Source organism: Equus asinus, chromosome 1 (assembly GCF_041296235.1).
Source record: "Equus asinus isolate D_3611 breed Donkey chromosome 1, EquAss-T2T_v2, whole genome shotgun sequence".
Classification (NCBI taxonomy): domain Eukaryota; kingdom Metazoa; phylum Chordata; class Mammalia; order Perissodactyla; family Equidae; genus Equus; species Equus asinus.
Window position 1 is genome coordinate 138307863 of NC_091790.1, and position 12217 is coordinate 138320079.

General features: G+C 38.3%; 1 protein-coding gene across 25 annotated transcripts in view; it reads left to right on the plus strand.

Moving 5' to 3' along the window:
- The window catches only part of PPP1R9A (protein phosphatase 1 regulatory subunit 9A), a 314401-nt gene that overhangs the window by 244921 nt on the left and 57263 nt on the right, over nt 1-12217 (plus strand). For all 25 annotated transcript variants that reach the window (XR_011503130.1, XR_011503129.1, XM_014853332.3 and 22 more), the window contains 4 exons: nt 5689-5742; nt 8313-8542; nt 10310-10406; nt 10495-10666. Coding sequence is in view for 23 of the 25 variants with exons in the window: in XM_014853332.3 (XP_014708818.3) it covers nt 5689-5742; nt 8313-8542; nt 10310-10406; nt 10495-10666 (553 nt within the window). In the remaining 2 variants the exon portion in view is untranslated. The remainder of the gene's footprint in view (nt 1-5688; nt 5743-8312; nt 8543-10309; nt 10407-10494; nt 10667-12217) is intronic.

A 12217-nucleotide genomic window follows, 5' to 3' on the forward strand; every position in this document is an offset into this window, starting at 1 on the left:
ATGCAAATATTCAGTTATTATTTTGCCCTTGTAAAGTAAGAGCAGAGAATGTTGCTATCTGATTCTAAAATCTTTAGTACTAGAGCTCTCTTAAAATCTTCCCTGCAAAGATAATATTTTTTATTTTTTTTTATTTTTTATTTATTTTTTATTTTTTCCTTTTTCTCCCCAAAGCCCCCCAGTACATAGTTGTATATTCTTCGTTGTGGGTCCTTCTAGTTGTGGTATGTGGGACGCTGCCTCAGCGTGGTTTGATGAGCGGTGCCATGTCTGCGCCCAGGATTCGAACCAACGAAGCACTGGGCCGCCTGCAGCGGAGCGCGTGAACTTAATCACTCGGCCACGGGGCTAGCCCCAATATTTTTTACTTTTTAAAGAAAAATGTTTTCCATGTTTCCACAGGATAAGTAGAGAGTCCAAAAGTTCAATCTTAGTACTTACGTTTCTGCATAAGGATATTTCTATTTCAAGCATAGTTATATTTGGATTATATTGATTTAATGATATGAGTACATGTTCTGTGTTCATCTTTTTGAAATAAAGAAACAGAAAATAATGCAAAATGTTAGATGAAAGGTACTGTTCTCTGTAGGAAGGCATATGTTTGTTTGTGCTGTAATCCTGGGGTAGATATCCATAGTATTCATGTTAAAGATGGTAGAAGAGATGAAGAGATTGGTCTTATAAGTTAACAGAGACCCGCAATTTTGTTTGTATCCTCCCTTCCCAAATCTTTTTCTCCAAGCCCAGATTCTCTGAAACCTAAAAGTTCCAGCAGGTATTTCAGGCTCTGTTTCTATTAACCAATCCTCTTGACCTCCTCTCCATGCAGTCAGTCAGCCCGACCAGTCTCAGGGGGGTGATGTGCAAAGCCTTGGACCTGTACTTTGATTGGAAAGGTTATTAAACATGTGGATGCAGAACTACTGTAGAATAAGAAAACCCAACCTTTTACCAACTGTACTTCTTTTGTCAAGTCGCTTCACCTCTTTGAAAAGCAATTTTCTCTCCCTCATGAAATGGAGGTATCTTGGGCCCATCATGTCCACTCTGTCTAGAAGGTAGGTCCACAGTTGGGATTATGACAAATAGGCCAAAGCCAAAGGGCATCTGACCTGGCTATAGGAGTAAGACTAATCAGGCCATCTAGGAGCAGCTTTCCTTTGACATTTCTCTCGGGATGGTCTGGGCCCTTCTCTCGGGAGGTTGTATTTATTAATCTCTCTGTAGTAAGTGTTCTCAAGTTAGATTCCATGTCCTGTTCTTGTATCCTCACTATGACTAACACATCACACACAGTATCATTCACTAAATGCTGGTTGAATAATGGAGATGTTTCTTCCTAAGTCCCATGAACAGTAGCAGCTGACTGAGCATCATTTTGTATTTAGTGTCAGAAAACTCAGAGACTATCTGAAGTAATCCATGGTTTCCAGTCGGAGCAATACTTTCTCATCTGGGAGGTGACAATGATGACATACATATGCCTCAGGGTTTTTGTGAGGATTAAATGAAAAATGTATCCCAAAGCTGGTTCAGATTAGACGCATGGTAAAGGGAGGAACAGAGCTAGGGGGAGTCAGACCTCGGAGAGTTTCCACTCCACCACCTGCTTCTACTGGGAACTTGAAGAAGCACCTACCTCCTCTGAGCCTCTTTCCCCATCTGAACCGTGAGGTTGGCAGTGCCTGTCCTGCTTCCCTCACAGACTCGTTTGCCCTGATAAAGGAGATGATGAAGATGATAAACAGTCCTACAAATGTAAGAAATTTACTATTACTGGAAAGAACCATGGGCTGAGGTTTGTAAAACCTGGCTTTGACACTTGCTAGCTCTGCAGCTTAAGCTCCTGAAACACAGTTTCTTCCTATATAAAATGGAAGGGTTCAGTTAGTTTTTCTCAATTTTTTAAATTTTTACAGGTTGGTACCTGAGCTAACATCTGTTGGCAGTCTTCTTTTTGTTTTTTCCTTCTTCTGTTCCCTAAAGCCCCCAAGTACATAGTTGTATATTCTAGTCATGAGTGCCTCTGGTTGTGCTATGTGGGACACCGCCTCAGCGTGGCCTAATGAGCGGTGCCATGTCTGCGCCCAGGATCCAAACTGGCGAAACCCTGGGCTGCCAAAGAGGAGTGTTCGAACGTAACCACTCAGCCACGGGGGCGGCCCCAGTTAGTTTATTTTTGATGCTTTTCCTGTTAATAGTGATGGATTTATAGAAATTCTCTTAATGTGCATATAGGATTAAAACAGTCACATATCTATAACTTCAGGCCTTATGAGTACTAAGAAAACGTTGCACTAAAACTTTTGTCCATCTTCTGAATGAGCTCTGAATTGACTCACTTCATTCTTCTTTGCTGTGCCTAAGGAATCTGACTGTACTCAGTAACCTTCTAAGCTTTTGTCAGTGTTCTCACCTCACTACTAATGAGGTCAGCTCTCTTCTGTTATCCAGTTCGGTGAGATAGAAGGGGTGGGATAACTGAAGATCAACTTGGCTGTTTAACAGCTTTACCAAAGTTTGTCCCACATGTCGGTGGATTAGTCCAGCATATGCATTCATAGGAATGAAAATGCTGGCTTGGGACAGAAATTTCTAGCCTCTGCAACCATGACAACCTTCTCCAGGCTCTTCCTTTCATAAACATCACACCTGTAGTACTTGCAAGGGCCTTGGAGTTCCTCCCATTTAGCCCTCTTGTTTCTCATGTGGGAAACCAGGGCCCGGAGAAGCAGCTTGGGAGTGCTCATGGTGTTCTGAGCAAAGAAATCCAAAGGCCCAACAAGTTGCCTGCTGTATGCTTGGTTCCCCTACGGGGGCTTCGCCACTGAGGAAGAAGAATCTGGCACTTCCCCACAGTTGCATGTTCATCAGAAAATCTGCCCTTTTGATTTCTTGCTACTCTTCAAATAGAACTAGAGCCGTTCGTTTTATTTCAGGTGTGACATTTCACAGCATTTAGCACTTTCAACTGGGAAATGGAGTTGGAGTAATCATATTTGAGTTCTTCAGATCATTCTTTCTCAGTCTTGACTAACTTTATAGAGGGCTTATTCTACGCTAGCCACTGTTAAAGCTTTACATAGGTCATCTCATTGAATCTTCCAATAAGGAAGGGTATGATCTATGAGGAACTGCATTTTACCTGTGAGGAAAGCGAAGGTAGGAGAGTTTAAGTAATTTTCCAGTGTCACATAGCTAGTATGTGGTAGCCCTGAGATGAATTCAAACAGTCTAATAACAACTACTCTTTACACTTGGCACATGGTAGAAAGAGCAAGGAGTCGATTTTCTTGTCAATAACAATTGCAGCTACTCCAAAATCACCTAGGCACATGGATTTGCTGGATGCCTGAGTGTGTTCATACTGAAATACAAGATCTCCATGGAAAATAATTCCTTATAGCCATAAATGTATATATGTGTATGTGTGTGCATATTTATACATATATAAAAATAATGTTTCATGTCTAACATGTAAGTGTTTTTCCATTTTTAGTTTATTACTTTATATTGGTGGGGGAGATTAGCACTAATAGATGTTACAAGGAGGAAGAGTTGTCTTCACAGCACCTTGCACATAGCAACTCTTCAATAAATGCCTGTTGAGTGAATCCTTACTATTCTAAAGGAAATGGCACTGGATCAGGAACCAAAAGATCCAGGTTCTCCTCCTGGTTTTAACAGTGATTCACCGTGAGAACTAGACCAGGTCAGTTTTTGTCTCTGAGCCCTAGTTTCCCATGTCCAAAGTGAGACCAGAAGTGAAGGATCTGTGACTCTGCAGTAGTGTGTTCACTGCAGGGCCCATAGTTGAAGTATCCATGTGGACATCTGAGCATATCAGGCTGAGTTGCCTGGCATTGGCGGGTCTCAAAATATTCATCCATTCTAGCACTCTGGCTGAGCACAGACCTCATCAGTGAGGTGGAAGGGAGTTACCATGAATTTGGAGCAGCACTTGCCAGGTACACTGGTGCTCTGAGCATCTGCTAAAGCAGGTAAGTTAAGTGTTGTACCACTAGGGCTATGGTGAGAAACTCAGAAGTGCTTGTTTGGGCCTCATAGAAGAATGACAGTTGCGTAGAGGGTACTTCCTCTCTAGAGACTCTTAGAGCCGGAAGCCCCTAGGAACCAATAAGGCTGAAAGAAGCAAGAGCCGAATCAGCAAGACTGCAAGAGTGACCAGATCTGAAAGTGGGAAAGTAAGATAAGTGATGTGAGCTGGAAGAATCAAATTTAAAACAGTTTCAAGATCACCGCTCAGGACCTAGAGCAGTAGCAGAGCTGCCGCAGCGCGGACGCCAGCCCTTCAACAGAACACGAGACCTGAAAGCATCAAGGAAGGAGCATGTTACCAGGAGCTTGGGGGCTCTCAGCTTCTGGGCTTTTATTCATGGAATGAGCCTGTCTTTGGTTCTGCCTTGTTTCCCTCTTCATCCTTCCCATATGCCGCTGCGAGCTGGGTCAAAACCGAGAAAGTGCAGATTGCAAACCAAAGAGGAAGCTGGGGTTTATGAGGTGCTATGACCTCCAAAGGTTTGTGTTTCTATCCTCCCATCGGCCTACTGACTGACTTTTTCTGAGAAGAAAACCTTAGACTTATTTAATTACAGGAATATGAGAAGTTTACAGACCCTCTTGTACAATCCTAAATCCAAAATGCTCTGAAAACAGTTTTTAAAAATAATTTTGTGGCAAACTCATTTGGTGGTAAACCTGACCAAAACTGATAGGACACTTATAGTCTTTATATACCTCACTTAGTGAGAATATTCATATGTTTGGTGGCCAAAACCTTCCTGCATTTGCTTGCAGAATACCCCTGCAGATGCTGCTGTGGGTGATACACAATTTGTGGAAAATGCATCTTCCTACCTTTCTCAAATTAAAAGAATTCTGAATTCCAAAAACATCTGGCCCTAAGGATTTCAGAGAAGAGACTGTCAATGCATAAATTGTTTTCCTTAAATTTTGGTGTATTTATTTATCCCTTAAGGAAATGAATGATGATCTTCCGTGACAGAGGAAACAAAGTAGGGGGAGGGGAGAAGCAAAACAAACATGTAAATGGTGGTTCTTATGGTAATAAACAGTAGCTGAAGCTCCTGGGGCTCTAGCTCCTCAATAGGAATAGATCCTTTGGAGGACAGAAATCTCAATCTGCACCTTTCTTGCAATTAAAAAAAAAAACAGATTTCGCTGTGGAACTGCCTCACCCTCTCCCGCTTTGCAGCCGCCTGAGCTGTAAGAGCTGCTCAGCCTCGTGTGACTCACGGAACCATAGCGCCACCTTTCTTCCAGGTTTGGAATCGAATCTTCACACAGCCGCTTGCTGACTTGCCTGCTTAAACTGTTAATCCACAAGACTACAAGGAAATTCCTTGGCGCTCGAATCATAAAGGAAGAGCTGCAAAGAGGGCAAGAAAATGTGTTTGTTTCTCTTTGGTCCCTGAGCAATTAAATTCGTAACCTAATCTGATATCAGGAAGTATGGGCCATAAACCGTGTGTTTAATTAGTCCGCACCAAGTGAGTCATTTTACACACTAGGCGTTTTAATTTACAACCTGCTGCACTGCAGCACTTTCCTAGGCCTTCTGCTGTGTAATAAAGTATTCTGAGGCTTTAAAAATATACATACACTTTCTTAGTTCATATTTTTTTCTTTCTGTTCAATTTTCAGTTGCAAATCAAGCACGCAGTTACAGAAGCAGAGATTCAAAAATTGAAGACCAAGGTAAGCACCAATGAGTGGTGTTGGAATTGTATTTTTTTAAACTTTCTATGCCGTGAATAAATTCAACCCTAGGACTAAAGGATTTGTTCCTGTGCATTTGAAAGAATACAAATGTGAGAGATTCATTTCCAGTGTTAGATATGTAGACACACCCGCTAGTGAGAACCATACCCCGAGGGGATAAGCACCACTATACCCCATCAGTGGAAAGAGCACAATATTTTAAAAATACACATTTACATATTTTCACAATGTGGCCAGTTCCCTCTCGACTTTCCTCAGAGAGTCAATATTTTTAATGGTTCAAACATGCGAATAGCGTTAGACCACTAATTTCTTAAGCACAAGCTATTACACTTCTCTCTGTCTTTTTATTTGTCTTATTTTAGATAGATTTAATCACATTTATTTTTAACTTATTCATCAGAAACAATGTATTTTAACATAGCTCATTAATTATTTTTTGTAGAAAAAATTCCAGTTTCCAATAATTAAATATTGTGAAATTTGATATATGAATAATTGATTTTAGGTGCCAGATGCTATTGGAAATTTTTAGACAAGCTTAGTTCACATTATTTAAATTTGTGGAAAAGAACAGATCTTGATAAAAGGGAGAATGTATTTTTAGTTTATATATGAAATAATACAAAATTCAAAAGGACGTTTTAAATTGGTAACTAATAAAGTACTTGTAATTTCCTAGAACTGAGCCTAGTTTTATCAAATATATAATTTTAAAGATTTGAAAATATCTTTGGAGTGACTTTTAAAACAATATTGTTTGTTGTTTATGGTCTTTTAAAAATTAAGACATAATTTCTCACCCACCACTAACAATCTGTTTTCCTATTCACGTTGAACACTTATTTTGGTTTTTCCGTGTGTTTTAAATGGAGATGAATTAGCAAGGCTATTTTGGTTAAATGGTATTCTCAGCTAATAACTCTGTAGCTCTTTAGTCAAAACATGTCTATACATCATTCATGGTGTCAGCCAAGCTCTTTTAATAATAATTTTTAAATTAGTAGTGGTTGGTAAATAAACACTGTGAGTACAAAAGATTGCTTAATAAAAGATGCAGTAAAAACCCAGTCCTGTTTTAAATTGCTATTGTTTCTTGGCACAGAATGGAAGAATAGATTTTTTTTGATTGTTGGTTACAATCAGGGAAAAAGATTACCCTGTGATTGTAAGTGCTTTAACAAAGCTTATATGTTAGACTATAAACATTTAATTTAGAAAATGCCATAAATTAGTAGTTTATCTTTTTCTCATTATTATATTGGCATATAACCTCCATAGATTAGCTTACTTTACTCTATGACTCTTTATATCCATTTTGATAATAGAATTCCTAATTTTGAAATATTTTGATTATTTTTTACTTTGTAATCTCTTTTGCCAATGAATTTAGTTTAAAATATACTTAAAAACACACACACATATATATTTCCATTTGCTGAATGCTGTATGATTTTGGAACGTCTTAGATTTTGAAAATTGGTAGTTTATAATGACTCTACATCCTTTGAACTTTAAAGGAGGCATATGAAATAGATGAAGCACTAGTTTAAAAGTCAGGCAGTTATTGTGAATAAATAACCTCTGACCCCTCACCTAAAGGCTCAGCCTTGAGTTTCTATAGAAATAGGGGACTTGGACTAGTCTACCATCTATCTAAGAATCCTTGGAAACAGAAACCACATGAAACTGCCTTTCTGTTCCACTGGAAGGATTTAAATTAATTCAGCAATAATTTATATTTTAACTTAAACTATTTTTTATGCTTTTATGCAAATTGGGGTTTTTAAGGCTCTAGAAATTTAGGAAACGACCAGCTAAATAATGAGCTATGGACTTGTTCATTCAGTTGAAATAAAGGATGTAATAATGTTATCAAAAGGAATAAAAACGAAGTAAAAATAACTAACATTTTTTGGATTATTCTGTCCAAGGACCTTTTGAAGCATGCTGATGTGTTATGTCACAATTCTGTTTGATAGATAATACGGTTGAGTCTTAGAGAACTTCAGTTACTTGCCTAAGGTTTAAAGGGCAATAATGGCAAAGTGGATTCAAATCCGAAGTGAATGACGGCAGAGTCCCCTCTTAACCATGAGGCCATACTGTGCGGCTGCACCTCTCTCCTTCCCAGCTTGCGTCTCTCCCTCTCTTTTTAGTTAACTTTTACGCATAGTTCTATGTTAGAAAAACTCTAAAAGAAAACATGTTGAAGTTCATTAGAGAGAATCACTCCAGTTCTAAAACATTTTTTACTGTTCACAGAATTTCAGACCACCTGGTGTAATGGAAAGATCATGGGAGTTGGAATCAAATTCAAGTTTTATCACTTACCAGATGTGTGGCCTTGGACAAAGCGTTTTACTTTTTAAGGCCCCATTTTATAATCTTTGAATGTTGAAATACTTGCTCTTCTTATCTCAAGTTGTTTGATGATTAAGTATATGTAACAGTGGAATTTAATCTAAAACATGCTGTAAAAATATGAGGGATTTTTGCTGCAGGAGTACCCAGATTATTCTTGCTTTGACGTTTGCTTTATCCAGCTGCAAGCAGCAGAAAATGAGAAAGTGAGGTGGGAACTAGAAAAAACCCAGCTCCAACAGAATATAGAAGAGAATAAAGAAAGAATGTTAAAGTTGGAGAGCTACTGGATCGAGGCTCAAACGTTATGCCACACAGTGAACGAACACCTCAAAGAGACTCAAAGCCAGTATCAGGCCTTGGAAAAGAAATACAACAAGGCAAAGAAATTGATCAAGGATTTTCAACAAAAGTAAGCACCTTCTAATGACTAAAGAATAGTTGTATGCGTCTAAAGAAGGTTTATATCCTGTAATTTTCTAATATCTATTGGAATAGAAGAGATGACCTCAGAGTTATCCCTCTAGGAAGCATATTTAAAGCGTAAATAGACATTAAGTTTTGGAAATCACTTCTATCACTTTTGCATATGAGATTATATTTTGTTTATTTTACAACTTTTTGGCAACCAGTTACCTTTTGTTTTATTTATTTATTTTGATAGTTAATCATTGATAGTAACTATTAAAACATTTGAATACCTTTCCTTTTTTTTTTTTTAAAGATTTTATTTTTTTCCTTTTTCTCCCCAAAGCCCCCTGGTACATAGTTGTATATTCTTTGTTGTGGGTCCTTCTAGTTGTGGCACGTGGGACGCTGCCTCAGCGTGTTTTGATGAGCAGTGCCATGTCCACGCCCAGGATTCAAACCAACAAAACACTGGGCCACCTGCAGCTGAGCGCACGAACTTAACCACTCGGCCACAGGGCCAGCCCCTGAATACCTTTCCTTTTTGAAGCATCTCTGTGAGTTGGAAGCAAGAAGCCCAGCTGAAGTCAGGCAAAATGACTGTTGGACATAGTATGTTGCAAAGCAGCAGTTGGGGCCTTGATGAGGTTGCTTCTGTCTTTATTCTGAGAATCAATAACTGCAGAATTTTCCCCTACAGATCATGTAAATATTGACGAGCAAGACCCTCTGTCCTGCTGCTTTCCTTTTCTCAGCTGTTGAGAGAATCCCAAGGGCCTCAGGTCACTGCAGTGGGAGAGACCCTCGCCACACTCTGCTTTTGAGTTTCAGCAGTTCTTGCTGAGCTCGTGCCGCTTTGCTTCCATCTGTGGGCTCTTGGTGTAATTTCAGGGAGACTGACCAGGAAGATTTTTACCAGATTTTTTCCATCAGTTACTTCTGGCTAGCTAGAACAGTAAAAAGTAGTGCCAGGACCTCTTCTGGTTTTCCATGCCAAGCCTTAGAAGCTAAGCATATATGTCAGGTTCTCCATGTCTCAATTATTTCCTATCACGGAAATAACATTTTTAATATTTACAAGAGATTGCTGTAAAGTTTATTGTTTAAAAGGGGGAAATTGCTCTTTGTGACCATAAATTTCATATATCACTATTTTAACTCTTCTTGCGAAAAATATCATACCTAACTTTATTTCATATGGTAATTTTATAATAAATTTTGCTCAGTTTGCATATTGTATTCCAGGCTCTCAAAGTGGAGATTTTTCTCCTTCTCCCCATATTATCCTGAGGTGTGTAAGTGATTGCTGACCCACCCAGCCCCTCTCCACTGTTGTTCAAAGGAAGCAATCTTATTATAATTATCTTTTTTAAACTCTTGCCATCTAGTTCCATCAGTTTATTAGGTAAATGACTTTGTAAACGTTGAATTATATCTACCTCACATGTAATTATCTCCACTAAATTACCCAAGGTGAGTCATTAGTTCATTAGCTCCTATCTAAATATGTGCAGGAGCTCTAGAATCAGGAGCTACAAATGAAAATCACAGTAAGCAGAATCAAAGTATTTTTATTTATTTTGTGATCCATTAAAAATGTTTTCTTTGCCTTCATTACTATATACCTTTACTCTGTGATTGAGTCTCGCTTATTTAAACAACTGTCCAGTTATTTATTCCACTGTGCAGTTTATTTATTCGGATAAGAACTTTCATGTTTCCTCATTTAGTGAATGTTTGATGCAATCAGATCTATTATTTTCTTCTTAAGAGAACTTGATTTCATCAAAAGACAGGAAGCGGAAAGAAAGAAAATAGAAGATTTGGAAAAAGCTCATCTTGTGGAAGTTCAAGGCCTGCAAGTCCGGGTGAGTTTTGTGCTCATAGGATAGTTTTCCCTAGTACCTCGAGAGGAGGCTGGTTTAGAGTTTCATGGATGGATTTCTTCTTTGTTAGATAAGAGATTTGGAAGCTGAGGTGTTCAGGCTACTGAAGCAAAATGGGACTCAAGTGAACAATAACAACAACATCTTTGAGAGAAGAACGTCTCTTGGCGAGGTCTCTAAGGGAGAGACCGTGGAGAACTTGGATGTCAGGCAGACGTCTTGTCAAGATGGCCTAAGTCGAGGTTTGTTTAACCACAAAAATTGTTTTTAATGACTATAAAATTTGGCCTTACATTCTTCTTTTTCTTACCCAGAAATTTAAAAGTTGAAAAATCCTTCCTGCTGTGTAAAGAAGAAAGGGCTTATCATTTAGCTCTGTCCTAACCAAAACAGATGCTGTGATGTAAAGAAATAACAAAATTCCAACTTAACACAAGCCAAACATTATCTTAGTATAAATAGCCTTAATAAACTACTTTAAAATGATAGTTCATCCCATCTAGGGTCAGCTACACTGCTTATGTCTTAATGAGTAAGACTTAAAATTTTTAAATCTCTAGAATGAAGATCTTTTTCATAACATCAGCAGGCTGACTGCTACTTCTAGTAGTTGAGATTTGTTGAGTCAAGAAGTTCTGTACAGTTTTGTGCTTTCACCTTGGTGTCCCGTGTATACTTCTCGTCCTTTCCTGTCAAAGACCAAGTAAGACCAAAACACTAGAAACAGTTTCTATTTTAAATGGTGATCTTCTTTCAAACACCAACCATAAATTAATCACTTATTTTCTTGCGCAGACACACACTCATACATAGATTGTGTGCATATGAATGTGAATGAATGTTTTAATATCTATGGTATGTTTATGAATTATAAAATGTTTAGGAATTTATAAAGATAAGTACACAGGAGGATATAAAACGTTTGGTTTCATCTTTAAAATATCTATCTACTAGTCCTTGGAAGAAGTGAACCTAAAAGAGTAGTGAGCAGCAGCCTTGCGCTGATCGCACTGACAGCACACAGGCAGTGATCTGACACGCAGTAAACTCCGTTCACTAACGAGCTGTTTAATTCTTTGATGAGCTTTCTCACATAGTAAAATGTCTTCGAGATTTTCCTGATAAACAAGTGTTTATATCATATCATTAACTTTTAGAACTAAGCTCTTAGCCATTAGAAATGAAAAGTTTGGGAAATCTTCATTTAAAATTCAAGTGATATTTAGAGATTTGAGTTCCAAGGTTAGATCCTTTAGGTGAATTTTCCCTTAATAAGATATAATCTGTAAATAACAGCCCCTGGGCAGCTTGTAGAGGAGTATTTAGCACCAGCATTACTACTAACTGAAGAGCTGTGTGACTTAAGGAAGGTCTTTCAATTTCTCCGGGTTGGTTTTACTATGTATAATATAAAAATAGTAATGCTTCTTTTTTCCTTACTCTAAGGAGTGTTTTTTTTTATTATTAATATTATGGTAGATTACAACCTTGTGAGATTTCAGTTGTACATTATTGTTAGTCATGTTGTGGGTACACCACTTTCCCCCTTTGTGCCCTCCCCCCACCCCCCCTTTTCCCTGGTAACCACCGATCAGTTCTCCTTGTCAATATGTTAACTTCCACCTATGAGTGGAGTCATATAGAGTTCGTCTTTCTCTGTCTGGCTTATTTCGCTTAACATAATACCCTCGAGGTCCATCCATGTTACTGCGAATGGGCCAATTTTGTCCTGTTTTATGGCTGAGTAGTATTCCATTGTGTATGTATACCATATCTTCTTTATCCAATCATCA